Raw genomic sequence first — 18,257 nt, 5'->3', positions numbered from 1 at the left:
GTGGCTGTGAGTCTTCACCATGGTCACACGAATCATTGGCCTGGCATATTGTTGGGAATGCTTGAGAGCATTGCTTTGCGATGACAACGCCAAAAACGTACGTCTTACGCAGAAATCGACTCTGCTTTGGAGCCGAGGAAGATGCAAAGCATCGAGATGGGATGGGACGGGACGGGATGGGATGTAAGTCGCGGCGTTTGAAATAATCATCGTGAACTCAGAATTGAATTGATTGTCCCACGGATATTGCCTCGGTTGGATGGAATCTCCGGACAGCTTCGAAGATTGGGATCCGCCCACTACAGCGTGCCAATAATCGTGAAGAATGGTCGAAATTATACTCGAGCATACTCCAGTATCCTCCAGTATCCTCAAGAGGACTTCTTCGACCAACGTTCAACGCAGCCGTCACAACACAACTAAGTCAAGAACTAATTGCAACAAAGATTGAAGGCGAACGAGTTGTAAAGAAAGATATGTTACTTTCAAGAAAATGTTGGAGTCGCCATACACCACTTCAATCACATCACGTATGATAGCCGGGGGCAATTGCGAGCCAACATGTGTTCTTGCCGCGTGAAAATGGAACGCGATTCGACAACTGCACGAAATAATGAGATCATCACCAACACCATTAAATTACCCAAACAACTCAATCTTGTGATACATTGCACCAATCCATGAAATCAAGAATCATCGAATTTCTCTTCTGAATCCGTTCATATTCCCATTATGTGTGATTTCAAGTCTTTTCTTGACCTTTTTCGATTTCATTTGTTTCCTTGTCCTCAAACCATACCAACCATGAAGCTTGATCAAATGTCAATCACCGAGATACTGCATGGTTTAAGGAAAGGGTACTTCTCAAGTGAAGAGCTTGTTAGGGCTCGTTAATGCCCCATTATGACTTCTTTGCTGTATCACTAACGATAATGAAGACTTACATCAAGCGTATCGAGCAAGTCAATTCAATTATCCATGCCGTCAGTGAGATCAATCGAAAAGCCATTGACATCGCTAGAGAAAAGGATGAGGAAAGGTCTCGTGGCTTGGCTCAAGGAAGTCTTCATGGAGTACCAATCTTGATTAAGAATTTGTTGTTTACGACGGATGGCCTCAAAATCACCCGTAAGTTTGAATTTGTTGAGGTTAGACATCTTCTCACCTTATGAAGTTGGCTGCACCGCATTTCTTGAAGCTATTCCAAGTATTGAAGCAACAATAATTATGAAACTTCGCGAACAAGGCGCAATCATATTAGGAGTTGCGAATGGCTCCCAATGGGCCAATAATCGATGTACTCCTGGTTGGTCTGCTGTAGGTGGCCAGTGTTTAGGTGTCTATCATAAAGACCAACATCCTAAAGGTTCATCATCTGGTAGTGCTGTGGGAACTGCCTTGGGACTTTGCGCTGTTGCTTTAGGGTCTGAGGTTAGCAATTTCCATCTACGTCCGAAATACGCAAATCAAATGAGGAATGCGTAAACTGAACGCGGAAACTACAGACTTCTGGTAGCGTGATATTACCTGCACAGAGATCTGCCGTTATAGGAATGAAACCGACGGTAGGGATGATTTCAAGATATGGAATGTATATTTCGAGTGATAATCAAGATACTGTGGGAATATTAGCAAGGAGCGTGAAGGATGCAGCACTTGTATTGACTGTGATTGCAGGTAAGTATTTAGACTGGTTCCTTTTGCTTTAACTGAGACCAGGAAGGTGAGGATAAGCAGGATCCTATCACCATTTCCGATCCTCGAGATTCGATATCCTGCCGGAAGCCGAATAAAATCCCAGATTTTGCAAGAGCATGTAATTCTCAAAGGTTAAACGGTGTGCGAATTGCAGTGAGATGTCCCGATGAGTATCTCACAGTCTGACTGCTGACACTATTACTCTTAGATACCGCGCCATATTCTCAAACATGTTGATCCCACCACCATCCATCTTTTCGAAAACGCAATCAATACAATGAAATCCCTAGGAGTCACCATCGTAGATCCGACCTCATATTCAACATTCGATACCGATAGATCTTCATGTACGGGTGACGAATATGATATCGCTCTAAAAGTAGATATATACCACAGTACATCTACCATTTGCCAGTCGTACAAACACATTTGCTAATAATCCCCTTAAGATGTCGAAACGACCCTCTCTTACTTCTCCATAAATCCTCATTCTCTATACACCCTCTCCGACGTGATCGCCTACACAATCGCTACCCCGGCTGAAGAAGCTATGAAACGTGGTCTCGGACACTTCGAATCAGCTCTCGAAGTCGGCAAAAATTATACTAAGGATAGCGAAGAATACAAAAATTCCTTGACGGAAAGAAATCATATGGGAAGACAAATACCTAAATTACTGGATAAATTCGAATGCGATATGATAGTCCTACCAACGAATGTGGCGGTTGAGCCAGCGGATGTGGGAGGTTGTCCAGTGGTAAGTGTACCTATGGGGTTTTATCCTCCTGGAACGGAGATTGTGAGACAGAGTGGAATGGTGGAAGTGGGACCGGGGATTCCGTGAGTTTTTTTCTTTTTTCTTTGGTGGTTTTCGTGTTTTGCTTTGCTAGGGGAGTATGATATGTATAGTTTGAAAACGAGAAAATGAAACTAACTATTGCTGATAGACTGGGAATATGTTTTGTAGGAAGAAGATGGGACGATCAGAAATTGCTCGGAGCGGCGTATGCGTATGAACAGGCGACGAGGTGGAGAGAAAGGGGAAAGACGGTGGTGAGGTGTGATGTTGAGGTATGCGATTTTGGTAGTACGGGCTTATGAGATGGTTTAGAACTTTTGGATTATTAGTGGGTTTGAAGTTGAAGTTGAAGTTTGGTGGTTTGTATCTTGTATTTGGGAAGGATTGTTGGTATCTTCTTGCTGGATTCAATGGAAACTTTAACGGGGGGTGGATTTGGAATGGTCTTGTATGAGATAATATGATAATTCATACGCAAACGGAGTAGGGTGTCACGTCACTTTTCTACCGAATTGAATCAGATCATGAGAAATCGACGAGCTCACTTGCAAAATCAGGCAGCTTCTCATTTTATAGGTTGTGCTTGGATCATCATCGGGAATGCTAGAATATCATCCCATTAATTTTACTTCTGCGATGATAATTTATTTCTCAGATAGGAATGTGGGAATAGTGATGGAAGTTTATGATGTAGCAGTTTGGTTTGGTGATTGGGTTTTTTTGTCTTCTTACAAGGCTTGGGCTTCTTAGTGGGATGGGATTTGAATGGGACTGACTTGACTGCTGGATATTGGGTGCGGGGTTTGAAGGCGGTGGTGTAGTGGTGAAAATGATAAGGAGAAATATATCAATACTTAGGTAGGTAGATATGTATCGGTGAATATTATATTGAATAGGTTCAAGAAGAGAAGTTTTGATGATAAGTAAGAGAGTAGGTAAGTAAAGAAGGAAGTAAGTAATCAAAAGCAAACAAACAAGTAAAAAAACAGAAAAATTGCCTTCATCAGAGGAGTAGAAGACCTTCTAGAGTGGTGGAGGGGGAGAGGCGACACTGGATTAGATTATATACTGATATAAAGTAGATAGATGTGATATGAGATGAGATGAGATGAGCAATCTCTAAAATTCCCTCTGGTGTTGCCCTCAAGATGGAGATAGCTGTATTTCATTCACTGCGTTTACTTGCACATTTGTGATTCACTCCACATTCTCTACTTTCTAGCTTCTAGCTTCTAGCTTCTGGTTTCTGGGTTTTAATTTCTCAACCCCTCGTTGCGGACGGAGAGTATTCGATTATTTGCTCTTTACAAAAGGGCTTTCCAATCGTGTAGGAATCGAAATCATCATTTAAATTTACACGTGCACCAGTACAAGCAAGTATGCGCAGCGCTGTTCTTTGGGATTTTAACGAGCATGCCATTTTCGGGTTCAGGAGGGTTGGAGATGTGGTTGAGGGCGTTGAGGCTGGTGGGGTTTCGATTCTGGGATAGTTAGGAGGTGCGTGGTGCCATGGGATGGGATGGGTGTGTTTGGAATAGGAATGATGACAGGGATAGTAACGATTTTAGTGATGATCTCGATGATAGAAATCTGATAATTAAGCGAATTTGGGGATGTGGCAACACATGTGCGAATTCTGGGCGGGAATGAGAGACTGCTGTTATTTTTTTTTCTTTGATTTCTGATAGAGATAACCGGGATTGAGGTGTATGGGAAGTGTATGGGAAGTGTAAATCTATATATCTCTTGTTTTAGAGAGATGGAAACCGACTATCAAGGAACAAAGCGCCATCCGCTTTAGCTCAATAGCGGTAGTTGTATTTTTTTTCTATATAAGGCGCATGTTCTTTTATCCATCTAGATTCAACTCTACCTTCGCTCATCTAGTAGCATTCTTGTCGTTAAATTGCGTAAAAATGCGACGTACTCAGCATCGGAAGATCAGACAGCAGCTCGCAATAATCAATTGAGAGTAATTCTCATCTTCTCCGGATCGTTTTGCCTCCAACGGTCTTTAAGAATTCGTCCACATCCTACTCTATGCGCAATTCCGTGTTCTCTCTGCACCCAGAGAACATTGTAAAACTCGCGAATTGCGTTATTTTCTAGATCCTCCTTGGACAAACAATTCTTACATATGCACTTATCAGGGAGGATGAGATCCTCTTCAAACTCCCCTTCAGCAAAAACTTCGTACGTGTCTTCACGCGAGGTAGACGAGCCATCCGATACACCAGTCCACCATCCCTCAGAATCATATTCGGCTTTAAATGGGCCAGGGTGACAGTATTGACTATTTTGAAAAACTTTCTCCTCAAAGCACATCCCTATGTCTTTGAGACTCGCGCTACCCTCTGAGATAGTAATCAATTCCATGGGCATGCCTCGCTCACACTCTGCATCTCCTGTGATGCGTAGTAAGCCACAGAACACACCTTTTTGATTTTGCAAAACGACTACGCTTGGTAAACTTGATAGGGGCTTTTCATTCAAAATGGGTTCTGCGAACATGTGCATGATGCCGCGTTTGAAAGGCGGCAGATTGTCCTCAATTCTTAAAGTTGCCGAGGGAAGAAAAAATGCACGTTCTGTCAAGCAAGACAAGAATACTGATTCTATATCGTTGTCCGTACTACTATGGGGGTTAAGTTTCTGGCAGGGATTTGTAATATCCGTTTCTTTTCTCTGCACGTCCGGGGTCGATAGTTGAGGAATTTTCGTTAAAAGTTGATCAGAAGTCTCTTCGAGTGAATCAGATCCGCGTACAGAGGAGCTGGCTTCCCAAGTGACAAGATTTTTTAGTTTCCAAGAACCTGCTTTATCTCTCCGTAAACTATCATTATTATCAAGACAAAAGCTAGATTGGAAACTCCAAGGGTCCACAAAACACTCCCATCCACACCATGCCCAGGATGGAAGATGTCGAGCGTTTTCAGACGTACTAATTCTTCTATAGCATTCTTTCAATGGCTGCCATAGAAGCGCGTAGTCGAGGAAAAGGGTCGGCAGACCTTGTATAAATCCACCTGGAAAGCTTGGAGCTAGACGATTTAGGATACCCAGACATGCAGAGAGACCATCTTTGTCATCCGTGAGCTTGCGTCCATTATACGGACAAATGAGATCCATGTAGAGGCCAAGATCAGGATATGATGGCACCGAGAAATTTCTCATGAGTGAAAATTCTGACATGGCTGATACAGTCTCGTCAAGAACCTTCCCGGGGGAAAGAAACTCCATATCCCAGGTTGCACACTCGCACTGCCAGAAAGCTGTTTTATTGCAGAAAAAGATAACACGATTGCTGAGAATGGCTTCCTGATATGTCCAAGCTCTCTCTGCCCATTTTGAATCGGCGACTGATGAATAATGAGCACGAATTTGCCATGACTGTTCGGTGAATCTCCCTTGATTTTTAAATTTTGGATCGCTCGGGGTAGCTTTGAGTGTGTCAAAAAGCCCACACTTCGCCGCGGCAACTATAGTCACGAAGGCCCCTGCATATATCTGATCCATACGCATAACTTCAGATATCGTTGCCACCTCTTGATCCTGAATGATGCAGAGTCGATCTACCCAAAGATATCCCTGGCCAAGATGACTTGTCAATTCCATGGCGTCGAGAATAACTTTTGGCAATGGTGGTTCACTAGTGTTGCGTAAAGCACCATGCTGGGTCAAGATCTGTAGATTATCTTCGAGTAATCGAAAGGGCTCCGTGTCTTCCGATGATGAACTGTCTTGCCAGGTGTAGCTGAGAGCGGTATAGTTGTCTGGATTATTTCCCGGCACGATACAGTATTCCACTGTATCTACAAGCCAAGAAGGCCGGTCTAGCGTAAGAGCTTTGCATGTGTGCTGTTCATCACAAGCAGAGAGCCAGCTTCGCATATGCTGAATGGGAGTCACTTGGGTATCATCGGAAGTTGAGTCGTTCATATTGACTGGGATACTATGCTCAGATTTTTGGCAGTAAAATTGAGAGGAATGCCAAAATACGAGTAGGGGTGTTCTGAGATTGCATAGGTCTTCAAGGAAATGACGTTAAGAGGCAGCATCCTAAACGTTCCAAGCAACGAAGAATACCTTGTTTGGTTGCGTCCCACAGCTCGCTTACGATCCAATCAAATACTGATGATACCCCGTGATTCTACCTTCAAGTAGCGATATGCATAAACAAGAAGTCTTTCGATTGGGCAGAAACTCTTGAAACATCAAGATGTGAAATGCGGTGATATTTTTGGCCGGGCCTCGACGCATGAAGTGCATAACGTCATTCATTAGTAATGATCTCTAGTCGAGAACTTATTATACGACCAAAACTTTCATGCAGCAATAAATATACCAATTTCCAACAGCCCAGCTCATTGTGATAATTGAGACTTAACTACCGGCCAATTTACAACAGCTACTACTACTTTTTGTTGTTCAAGTGAATTATACCTCCCCAGGGCCCAGTGGTCTTTCAAAAACAAACAAAAAAAAGGTAATACTCTAATATCTGTATGTCCCAACTCGTTCTTCGCAGCTTGTCAATTCACTTAGCAAAATTATAATAATGTTGAAAAACAACAAAGCTTCTTACACTAGAAGATACTCTTTCACCCATAAAGAAAGCTGATGTTCTCATTGAGGACTAATAAGATATGGAAGGGGTGCAATTACCGTTCAGAGCTCCTAGATACTGATGATTTGACATTACACCGAAAGCAACCCCCCCTTCCCCCCACCAAGGAACCAGCCTGTATACTCAACTAAAAATCTCTTGGGCTAAAATGAAAGATTTAAAAACTTTGTAACAATGTATATCCCTCCGATATGAACCTAGTAAGAAGTTATTCACTAAGATATTTTCGAAATACCCGTACAATATTCGCTTGCTGAGCTATATATTCGAGTACGACCACCCCGTATTGATCTTGGCTATGACTGCCTAACGGTCCTCATAGTTCGTACATAGTCTGGTAACTGACCTGATTCAAGGTTCTCCGTGCATGATCATGAATGTGTTGCAACCAAAAGAATACAGGGCTTATGCTTCGTTACTTGAAGCATTCTTAATTGCTCGCTTGAGCCCCTCAATCTGTTCATTTTTTTAACGCTCTATTTACACCCAGTTTCTGATAGTGATGACAAAAATCTCACGTTCACTACGTATGTTGTAAATTCTGAGCAATGATCAATAAGACTATCATGCTAACCAAAACGGCCATGAACTCAGAGAATGAGATCAGATAACAAAATTTAATAATGCATCAAAAGGTCAGAATATACAGACATCAACTGAATATCAAGAGCTTAGAGGTTTATATCTCCACGTCATCAACTCAACCAATTACTCTGCACACTTAGCAGAAGGCACATGGAATTGGACAGTGTGGAACATTCACTGGAATTTCTTTGACTTCGTACAAAGAGAAACGGATATGGACGACTCAAGGAAACACAAAGATGCGATTATAATTATATCATAATAGAAGGGGTGAGTGCCTTTCAGCGGGTTCTCATTGCGTGGTTCTCATTCAATCATATGATGGTATATATCATTAGTCTGTATACTCTTCCCCTTCTTGCGCATCATACAATCAGCTGGCACAAACAGGCAATTCTCGACGGCAAATGTGCTCCTAAGATCTAGGCACGGCGAGTAGTCTCGCGGGATTTCATAGACTCTCAGGGCCACATGCATATTGGGTATTTCTCAGATATTTCGAGACCTAGAAATTCGTCTTGGCTCTTGACCTGCACTAATCATCATTCCGTGGAACACATGATATGCCTCAGCGGCCTAATGGACCCATAACACTTCCAACCATTACCGCTACTTCTCGCTCCCAGCTAGCATCTGCCTTTTTCTCGCCTTTCAAAGCAGTGATTCCAGCTGGTGCTCTGCTCCCTTTTACGACGCATTCTCGAATGGCATCTCTGACACTGTTACGATTACTTCTCAATGTTCTAGCGCTAACACCACCTTTATTGATAATTTCTTGTACTTTTGTGGTCAACCCGCCAGCTAAAGTCCGCCAGAAATAACTTGGTAATGAACCAGTCTCTAGGGATGTGAGCAAAGGCTGAAGAAAATTGGCTGGCGCCATATCATCTGAGGGTAAATTTGGGTGCGCCGGAGGCTGCATAGATGCAAGTAGTGATTCCAGCGCCAAAACATTTTGGCATCGAGCGGATACTTCGAGGAGAGTTCGATCGAGTGTAGGAAGTGTAGCAAGAGCACGAGAAAGAGATGCCAATGAGCTAGTCAGAGCAGTCCGGAGATAATCCTGAAGCGATTGAACGAGGATGTCTGGTTCCCATTTTAATTTCTTTGCGTTTTTGCTGTTAAGCCCTGATGTTGAGGATAGAAGGTATAAAGTTTTCAGAGCCGAATCGGTGCGCTCTTTCGTATCCCTGGTCTGCGCATATGTTGATGTATTGCTGATGGACGATAGATTGCTCATCGAAAACTCGCGAATAAGTTGCTGCGATCTGGAAAGCACGACTCGTTCTGCGGGGTTGATAATCGATGTTTGAAGCGTCCGCACAACCTCTATCCTCTCTAAACCATAACCTTCTTCCCCAGGGCCACTTTTCTGGAAAAGTTCTCGTATATTCAGTAGTGTATTCGAACATCGTACTAAAGCTTTATGATCCTCCTTTGCACCCGGAACCTTAACAGGCGCACCCGTATTTCCGATCTCAGACAACTGAATCTCGAGTTGTCTTCCCAATTGCAAACATCGTGCTACTACTCTGCCTAGCCTTACGGTTTCCCATAATCTACTTGCGACAGTTTGGACTTCCTCTGCGGTTTCATATCGTACCAAAACTTCCTTCTCGAGTCGTTTGTACCCATCATTGAGACTTGCGACCTGCGAATCTATCTCTTGTACAATCCTCTGACTCGACGCGGTCTGATCTTGGGTATGCGATAGGAGGGGAAGGGCGCTTTTCGTTGTGAGGGTATCGATATGGGTATTTATTTCTTGCGCATCGAATAGCACACGGGAGAGAGGTGTGGAGAGGTCGAGGGGTGTATCGGTAGGGTTATTTGTCCCCAGAACTAGAGAGTTTGCGAATGATGAGGGAGAGAATGTGGGTGAGAGGAAAGTTTCGTAATCGATATAAGAGTTTTCTTCATCTGCGGATGTCATCTTGACTGTTCAATTGGGTTCTATTTCCTTTGCACATCTGCTGGTGCATTGGACGCTCTAATATCTCCAAGGACCCTGAACACCTATGATTTACCTACAGTCGCACGAATAGCTGTCGTGGAGCTTTGAAGTGCCGCTGTGGAGAATTTTGAATGCACGGATCACAAGAAGAACTGAGAGTAAAGTTTGAGCTTCTTATCAACTTCCTCCCTTCACTCCCCTCTTCACCTCACTCAGGGAAACACAGTCATTCGAAATTTGTTATATTGCAGCTCCTTACTGCGCCGGCAAGGTCCTTCAAACATCATCCAAGGTTTGCATCCATTTTATACTGCGAAACTGCAACTGCAACTGCTATTGGGAACCTCATTAACGGAATGTTCGGCGCTTCCACCAGCATTGTCAGCTTGACAACTTATCGACATTCCATACTGTTGTCTTAAATACAATCAATACAAGTTACAAACTCAAAGAATTGTCTATTAATACCATGTGCTTTTAATGATTCTCCCCTTCCATCATCCAGAGGAACTGCTGGGCCTGTGAACACTTGTTCGAAGCAATCTGCCAAAGTCTGAGTGTCCGTGATGGCTTCCTTGATAAGTCGAGATCTCATACCATTTCCACCTGGTGACAATGCCAGCGACACCTTCATCGAAGGAGTGCATTTCAACCTCACAACATTGAAACATTGGAATTATACCTTCTATTCCAATGCCACTTTTTCCAATGGATCCCTCTGCTTCATCCTCTTCGACCCATATACCCCTCATTTACTCCAAAATGGCACATTTCTTAACAGCACATCATGTTATTCATCAATTGAGCCGATGGGAGCGCGGTCTAAGATTGGCCTCGCAATGGGAATCTTGTTTCTGATCAGTATTATGTTCACATTAGTTAACCTACGAAAACACGGCCGAACAAGTTTATCTCCTCGAAAACGATTCCGCGCAGTGAGTAGAAGATGGCAATGGTATTGGATGCTTGTAATCGGAACTTGCGGAGGTATTAGCGGCATAAGTACTGTCGATGTTGACAGATACTTTTTACCGGAATTGCCTTTTGCTTTAACGAATTTTTTCTGGTTCTTGATGATACCTGCAACGATGGCAGCCGTGTGGGAGAGTGTAAGACATTGGGGCAGCTGGCAAGAGAGACAGATGCTTGACATCCCTGAAAACCGACGCGCATTGAGGGAGGACGATAGAAGAACGAAGATTGAACTAGTGATACCTTTGGTCTTCTATTTCTTCTTCTGGCTAAACTTCTTATTGGTCATACCGAGATCATGGGGCTCATTCGAAAAGCAACGAGATTTGAACCAGAGCAATGATATTGCTGCACCGGCCGCAACAGATATTCGGTTCAAACTCACAGCTTTCCTTCTTTTTGGAGGATGGTTAACAATAATCTACTCCTTGCAACACTCGATATATCACTATATATCCCACGAACAGGCGTTTGTGAACCGCTTCATTGCAGTCTTCAAACACACTCCAGCCAAATTCTTCTTCACTCTTTTGCTTTCTCTAATCATGATCGGATATATCGCAGCAATTTCATTCCATTTTCCGATATCTCCTCTCAACATTCAAGCGAAATTAGAAGTCATGTATCCTTTAGGTTGGGGACCAATAGTTCTCATACTGCTCGTCTATGAGATCGGCGGCTACATGAATCCGAACGAGGATCGTGATTTACTTCGACAGCGACGAGTTCGCGATGTAGCAGCAGATGAAGAGATTGGATACACGAAAAAGCCGAGGTGGTGGAGTAGGCTAAATGGTGATAACAAAATTGCCACTATGCAAGAGAGGATAACTGCCAACGTTGCTGAGGTCGGAGGTGGAGTTTCAAGAGCAAGAGAGATAGAAAGAGAAATGGAGATGGAAGATCTCCCGTCGCCTACTAGGCATGAAAATGACACCGAATACCCAACGAGAAATGTTGAGGGATTGAGAACAGCCGCTGATGTGCTATATCCTCCACATCTGGATATTGAAGGGAGATTCAGAGACAATCCAGGGAGAACGAGAAGTTCTGAAGCGAGCTCGGTGACACAAGTTGAATTTGAACATGGCACAAGCACTGATAGTACTGCTTCTATATCGGCGCCTCCGCAGAAGATCAGAAGTATGCTGGATGTCTAGTAATGATTTAAATAAATAAAAAATGATTAGTTGGGTGAAATCCTGCATGGAAATAGCTGAGAGGTTTAGTATGACTTCCCTATGTTACCTTTGAAGATTTAATAAAAATTACATCCAAAAGGCCTGTAGAAGTAGCTTCAATGATTGTATAATCTTTTATCGAAAATTACGATCCAAGAAACAACGTTACGTCATATTCGCTCACCCATCTTGAACATTGAGTGATCTACTACGAAACTAGCTTCTCATCGCAACGTTAAAGACGATTCTACCTTTATATCAAATAATATTACCAATAGACGTGACAAATAAACTACCACAAGAAAGTGATTTTGTCTTGTTAAACATTTCAAGTCATCAAATCTCTCACTTGGATCCACAGAGTCGGAAAAGTGCCTTGTGGAAGAGTCTCTGATACCTATTATACTCACGAACAGATGATACAAAAAACATTCAATGCATCTCAACTATTCATATATACCACGCAAAGAGAAGGTAAAAATTTGCAGAAGAAGAGAAAGAGTGCATTGAGCTACAACGAATATTCATATCATATTCCTCCCCATCAAATATCTCTAACATATATTCTTCCCTCGAACGGTCTCAAGTTTAATTCTCCCTCCTTCTCTCCACCCTGTACTCCGTCCTCATAGCTTCCAAACAAAAGCTCCCCAGTCTCAACCGGAATCTTCCATTTCACATCCCGCTCCTTGAAATTGCAAGCAATCAAATACTCCTTCTCCTCGCCCTTTCTCACATACGCATAAACCTCCTCGTTCTCCTGATCCACCATTTCAAATCCCCCTTTACACAACACCGGATTCTCTTTCCGGAGTTTAATTATCTGTTTCCAGAACTCTAATGTGCTTCCCTTGACTCCATCTTGCGCTGCGACGTTGATTTCCTTGTACTCCTCATTCGTCTTGATCCACGGTTTACCTTGTGTGAAACCGCCATTTGGAGAGTCGTCCCATTGCATCCCCATTCTCGAATTGTCTCTTCCGTAGCCTTGGATTCCTCGGGAGATATCAGTCATGTCTACTTCTTTCCCATTCGATTCTTTCTCCCGACGTTCCTTCTCGGCCGCAAAGAAATTGATCTCTTCTACATCTCTGAACTCTTCATTGGTCCACCACTTGCTGTTTGCCGTTCCGATTTCTTGTCCTTGATAGACAAATAGGGTTCCTCTGCCGGTTGCATGAAATAACGCTAGCATTTTTGCAGCTTGCACTCTCCATTCCGGAGTATCTTTTGCCCAGCGCCCAAGAATACGGGGTTGATCGTGATTTTCTAGGTAGAGAGAGTCCCAGCCGTCATGCGCCGCATTGAAAGACATCCACTCCCCGAGATTTTTCTTGATCTCGGTAAGATTCCATGAAGGACGAGGGAAGAAGGGTTTCATTCCGGGTTGGATGTCGAAGTACATATGCTCGAATTGGAAGATCATTTGAAGAGGTTTTCCTCCTTGGACCAGGCCCAATGCACTCTCGGGTCTCTTGAGTCCTGGGGTTTCTCCCACTGTAAATGCTTCGGGATAATGACAGAGAACTTCGCGATGCATTTCTTCCAAGTACTCTTTGACGTGAGGTCCATTGAAATTTCCCCTCACACCAATCTGGAATTCGAGTCTCGGATCGGTGACTTCAAAATCGGGAAATCCAGGTTCTTTTGAAATGCAATTGATGACATCCATACGAAACCCATCACATCCCTTATCAAGCCAAAAGCGCATGATATCCCAGACCTCGTTGCGAACGGCTGGATTTGTCCAATTAAGATCGGGCTGGCTGACGTCGTAGACGTGGAGATAGTATTCGTCTGTTTGATGCGAAGGATCTTTTTCCCAGGATGAACCTCCAAACATGGCACCCCAGTTATTGGGCTCTTTACCATTTTTGGGCGGTTGCCAGTAGTAGAAGTCTCTTTTAGGACCGTTGGGACCGCCGGAGACGGATTCTTTGAACCAGGGGTGTTCAGAACTAGTGTGATTTACCACGAGATCCATCACGAGTTTCAAACCTAGTTCGTGTGCTCTGGCGCAAAGACCTAGGCGCTGTTAATTTTTTTTTTTTTGAGAGCTTTGAGAAAAGAATGAGGAAGAGGTGACTCACGTTCCCAATCTTCCATAGTACCAAACATAGGGTTGATAGCTCGATAATCCGAAATATCATAGCCCATATCATTCATAGGGGATGCATAGATAGGTGAAATCCATACTACATCTACACCGAGAGATCTGATATATGGCAATTTCGAGGTGATACCATTGAGATCACCATCTCCAGATCCGGTGGTGTCGAGATACGAAGCGGGATAGATTTGATATACGACTGCTTCTTTCCACCATTGAGGAGTTGAACCAATGGTTCTTCTGGCTATTGATCCCATATTGAGTTTGTGTGTGGGGTGTGGGGTGATAAGATTTGTAAAACGATATTGCAAAATTTTGAATATATACTCTACGGTATCTTCAAACCGAGTTTCAAAAGTATTCTCTGAATAATGCAGTAGAAAGGGTATCGAAAAGAAATCGAATAATTTGGTATATTTGACAAATAGACAAGTAACTAGATTCCCAGAATCCTTCTATAAAATTCGATTGAGGAAGAGACAGTCTTGTCTAAACAATATATATGCAAGTGCAACAGAGTTTATGTGTTGTTCAAAGATACACGAGTAGCCTGACATGTAACACCGCAGAAACGGTGAAATGATCGCTGGTATTTATACATTTCATGTGTAGACATCTCATTGTACATGATTCCCAGCAATTCATGCCCGAATCATGAATATCTTGTCGCAACTGAATCTCACCGCATTAAAAAGAGGGTAAAAGCAAGGGGTCTAGGGTCGAATACCCCGCCAAAGGAAATCATAAGGGTCCGTTAAAAAGCACGTCAAGCACGTTTATTTACATGTGGAGAAAGATTCAGATGATCTTTCCACATGCCACCGAATCAGAACAATATAGAATGAACTGGTAGGTGTTTTCAATCCATTTTTGCTTGTATTCATCTCCTGCCTTCTATTTTGATTCATGCACAAGCTAGGTCTTCTTGTTCAAAGCCTTGGACGCATGTACCGTGCGGAAAAATAGGGTTCATCGAGATTGTTTCGGGATTGAAAGGATGTTATTGTGTTCCAAGAAGATAAGAAAGGGGTTTCCGCGTGATGGGACGTTGAAAGACTTCTTAATCTGGGTCGATCACGATGAATCTTAAGGTTTCGCACGGTGGAGTAGTTGGGGGTCGGGAGTTTGATAAAGAGGGGTTTGAGTCAGGAGGAAGTGGGATGGTAGTGGGATGGTGATCGGTTCGGGGATAAGCGGGGCTGACTAAGATCCGCTACGAGGGAGATTTTGGGGGGAATCAATCACGTGCTGAAAGTGGAAACACGGTTGTGTTGTTTGGGGTTGCGGACGACAGGGCATTTGAACGAGCCTGGCGTGCCTGGTACAAGTCTTCATGAGAAAGTGTGGTTGATGCGATACTTAGTTTATGGGAGTTTCAGAAGTTGCTTCATCCTGTCTAGCATTCACGCCGAGCTGTGTAAAAACACGTTTTACTGATGCATAATCCAGAAGCCTCCAGTTCAAATCATGGCATTCCCATCCCATCTCATGCATTTTAAACGCTAATCATAATCCTCCCCGATCAAGTCAATCGTCGGTATGGTCGTTGGTGCGGAAAGCGTCGAAGATGCTGTAGAAGCCACTTTAGAGACCACTCCAGATGCTTCTTTCTTTATACTATCCGAAGTGATAAACCCCACATGCCTCAATTTTTCAAGTACATCCGAAAACTGCCATCCAGGGTCGCTTCCCCTCAAAAATCTCTCTGTTTGTATCCATTTCTCAACCGTCTCTAATAGTTCCTCGCTCACTTGTCTTCTCTTTCCAGCATAAGGCAAAGCCACTCTTACTAGTTTCTTCGGCCATGTCGTCCAAATGAAAAATGGACTTTCCTCCACCCACTCGGATGGCTCTTTCAGAATTTCTTTCTTCTGTGTTGTGTCGCTCTCGATGAATTCTTCGTAGTCTAGTACCACGTTGTAAAGTATATACGCGAGGCCGACGGTAAGTAAGACGTTAGCGAGGAAAAAGAGCCATGTAAAAAAGGTTTTTGTTCGGGTAGTATTTTTGTTTTGACTATAGGGCGAATTAACAACGACGTTGGAAAAAGATAGAGGCCAAGCTCGAATTTGTGCATTGGATCCAATCCTATTATCCGTATTACGAGCTCGTCCGAGAGGCTCATCATCGACTACCTCTACATTGTCGTCCTCCTCTACATACTCTCCGGGATCGTCGGCGGGTCTTGGTATTGGAATTGGTTCTTGCATGATCTGCACAACGACATCCGATAGTGTTTGACCCGGAGAAAGTTCGAATTTTTTCCTGGCAGGAATCGCGTATTCATCCCAATCGTCTTTCAGACGCTCCAGCGCACCCAGCCACTGCCTCCTCATTGGAATTCCATAATGCTCCGGCATGAGTTCCCGAGTGATCTGACTACGTGCAGGGGAAACGAGTTTATAATCGCAGTCTTCAATTTCCATAGCGTCGATCAGATTGAGTCTAGGCTTAGAGTTATCATCTAGAATTATGACTCCGGGTTCCACCACAGCCTGTTCCAAATCTCTCAGCACTCGTTGTCGAATTTCTTCTAATTTTTCCCATGACACGGGTGGAGGCGCAGGAGAAGATATGAAATCTCTTTCCTCTATTCCCACAACAGATGGAGGATCATTGAAATAGAAGCTAGATCGAAAGAAAGTGACATTGGTGTCAGGGAGTATTTGTTCCCTATTTCTGCGGAGGGCGCTCACTCCAATATTGGGGAAGCACACAATGATCTTGGCTTGTTGTATAAATTCGTCTCTTGCCATTTTTCAATTGCCCTTTCATCTAACTACATCAAAATTTGGCGATTTTTGACGGGCCTTCGATGAGGTCCAATATATTGAAGTTGGCGAGACTCCAAAAACTACGTCCATTGATCTTGATTGAGACAAGGGCATATCTTACGCTTTTGGATTAAAGAGTCTTTGTTTATATTGGCCAAAATGATAAAGCGCATGTTCTCTACTAAGAAGACGAATTATTGATTAGCCATTAGTCTTTGTTTTATGAAAGTCGGAATATATGAGATAAAGAAACTAATTTAGCGAGTCCGCAAACGGGACTAGTACTATTGCAGAGTGTAAATACACGTCTAATGCTGAGATTAACCAATGCAGATACTTCGAAATGATTTGTTTTGCTAACAAATGAAATTTGACTTCAGTCGAAGCCGAAAATCTCAGTCGACATTAAAGTGCAAAGTTCCGTGAATAGCTTGGAATGCTTTTATATTTTTGTCTGTGATCAATTTGTGATATACGAGAAAGGCCCAATTTAATAATGAGCTAGAGTTGATAAATCACTGCTTGATACTACAACCATCAATTTTCCTCGAATAATCCCCAACACCAGCTGCATTCGGATTTACTTCCAAGTGGCCTGTATTATGACCAAACATGAATAGATCTCGTATCACGAGCCTATTTCGTTCCTTCATCGTTCTTTGTCAACGCCTCATCCACGGGCAACTCAACGGCCTCATTTTCATGAAGCTCAATGGTCCCAACAGACATCTGCTTCCCATGTAGCTCCGGACTTTCATTGTCCAAGCACGTAACTTCCTCTGTAGGTTGATCAACCAGACCCTTTTCCATCCCATCCTGGTCATTAATAGCTGTCTCTTTCGCTGCCTGATCCTCCGACTCGACCGCCAATTTGTTTACAAATGCCTGCACAATATTTCCATCCCATGGTAATCCAACGGCCTCGCCTAGAATTACAACTGCAACCAAACACATTTGAATATATTCATGCCAGCAACTTCTCAAGCTGCAGACCTTATCAAAAAACCCCAACGCCTGCATAGTATCCACAATTACTCGTCCAAGATGTGATGTGCAAATCAGAATAGATGTGGTGATCCATTGTCCTTGCTTTGGGAATGCCTTGTGTCGATAGATCTTGATGGCGACACCAAGCGTTAGAGGAGCCCAGAATGGGTAGAATGGCGATAGGATCACATTCGCCCAGGAGAAAATTGAATCCAAACCATGAGAAACGTATGGAATATGAATGATATCCGTCGCGATGAAAACAACGAGGAAAACGAAAGCGAAAAGAAGTGCAAACGCGAAAATGGAAATTGCCACGGCGCATTTGTGTATGGATGATTCAGACATATTCGGTTTTTGGGAAGTAGCCAAAAAAATTGTCATGTTGAGATGAATTGAGAAAGAGGGAAGATAATTCTGGGTGTCGTCGTGGTTGAGTGTATATCACGGGAGTAACGGCACGATTATGTCAACTATACGACCTTGGCGATTCTTAGCTTGTCATGGCGTGTGGTTCAGTGGACCAAGTGTTATGCTGTCAGATTTAAGACCATTAAGCTTCAATTAAAT

General features: G+C 43.2%; 7 protein-coding genes across 7 annotated transcripts; 2 read left to right on the top strand and 5 right to left on the bottom strand.

Annotated features, from left to right (window-relative positions):
- The first annotated feature begins 682 nt into the window (after nt 1-682).
- BCIN_02g05730 (hypothetical protein) lies at nt 683-3,065 on the top strand. The gene is made up of 8 exons (XM_024691404.1): nt 683-879; nt 939-1,128; nt 1,175-1,431; nt 1,506-1,677; nt 1,724-1,851; nt 1,907-2,093; nt 2,148-2,538; nt 2,646-3,065. Exons 1-8 carry the CDS (start codon nt 733-735, stop codon nt 2,797-2,799), a joined length of 1,626 nt encoding a protein of 541 aa, XP_024547175.1. The 5' UTR covers nt 683-732; the 3' UTR covers nt 2,800-3,065.
- An 812-nt stretch (nt 3,066-3,877) lies between these two features.
- Nucleotides 3,878-6,622, bottom strand: BCIN_02g05720 (hypothetical protein). The gene has a single exon (XM_024691403.1). The coding sequence runs from the start codon at nt 6,434-6,436 to the stop codon at nt 4,460-4,462; it is 1,977 nt and encodes a 658-aa protein (XP_024547174.1). The 5' UTR covers nt 6,437-6,622; the 3' UTR covers nt 3,878-4,459.
- A 1,327-nt stretch (nt 6,623-7,949) lies between these two features.
- On the bottom strand, nt 7,950-9,718 carry Bccog5. The gene has a single exon (XM_001552666.2). The coding sequence runs from the start codon at nt 9,640-9,642 to the stop codon at nt 8,278-8,280; it is 1,365 nt and encodes a 454-aa protein (XP_001552716.1). The 5' UTR covers nt 9,643-9,718; the 3' UTR covers nt 7,950-8,277.
- Nucleotides 9,719-9,878: 160 nt separating this feature from the next.
- Nucleotides 9,879-11,989, top strand: BCIN_02g05700 (hypothetical protein). The gene has a single exon (XM_001552667.2). It carries the CDS (start codon nt 10,230-10,232, stop codon nt 11,793-11,795), a length of 1,566 nt encoding a protein of 521 aa, XP_001552717.2. The 5' UTR covers nt 9,879-10,229; the 3' UTR covers nt 11,796-11,989.
- A 244-nt stretch (nt 11,990-12,233) lies between these two features.
- BCIN_02g05690 (hypothetical protein) lies at nt 12,234-14,469 on the bottom strand. Its single transcript, XM_001552668.2, has 2 exons — nt 13,907-14,469; nt 12,234-13,841 (listed from the first exon to the last, which is right to left on the bottom strand). The coding sequence occupies exons 1-2, from the start codon at nt 14,181-14,183 to the stop codon at nt 12,361-12,363; spliced, it is 1,758 nt and encodes a 585-aa protein (XP_001552718.2). The 5' UTR covers nt 14,184-14,469; the 3' UTR covers nt 12,234-12,360.
- Nucleotides 14,470-15,208: 739 nt separating this feature from the next.
- On the bottom strand, nt 15,209-16,891 carry BCIN_02g05680 (hypothetical protein). Its single transcript, XM_024691402.1, has one exon. The coding sequence runs from the start codon at nt 16,680-16,682 to the stop codon at nt 15,429-15,431; it is 1,254 nt and encodes a 417-aa protein (XP_024547173.1). The 5' UTR covers nt 16,683-16,891; the 3' UTR covers nt 15,209-15,428.
- A 143-nt stretch (nt 16,892-17,034) lies between these two features.
- Nucleotides 17,035-18,113, bottom strand: BCIN_02g05670 (hypothetical protein). The gene has a single exon (XM_024691401.1). The coding sequence runs from the start codon at nt 18,069-18,071 to the stop codon at nt 17,337-17,339; it is 735 nt and encodes a 244-aa protein (XP_024547172.1). The 5' UTR covers nt 18,072-18,113; the 3' UTR covers nt 17,035-17,336.
- Nucleotides 18,114-18,257: the final 144 nt, after the last annotated feature.

This window comes from Botrytis cinerea, chromosome 2, assembly GCF_000143535.2.
Source record: "Botrytis cinerea B05.10 chromosome 2, complete sequence".
NCBI lineage: Eukaryota > Fungi > Ascomycota > Leotiomycetes > Helotiales > Sclerotiniaceae > Botrytis > Botrytis cinerea.
This window is presented reverse-complemented; position numbering and strand designations above follow the sequence as displayed.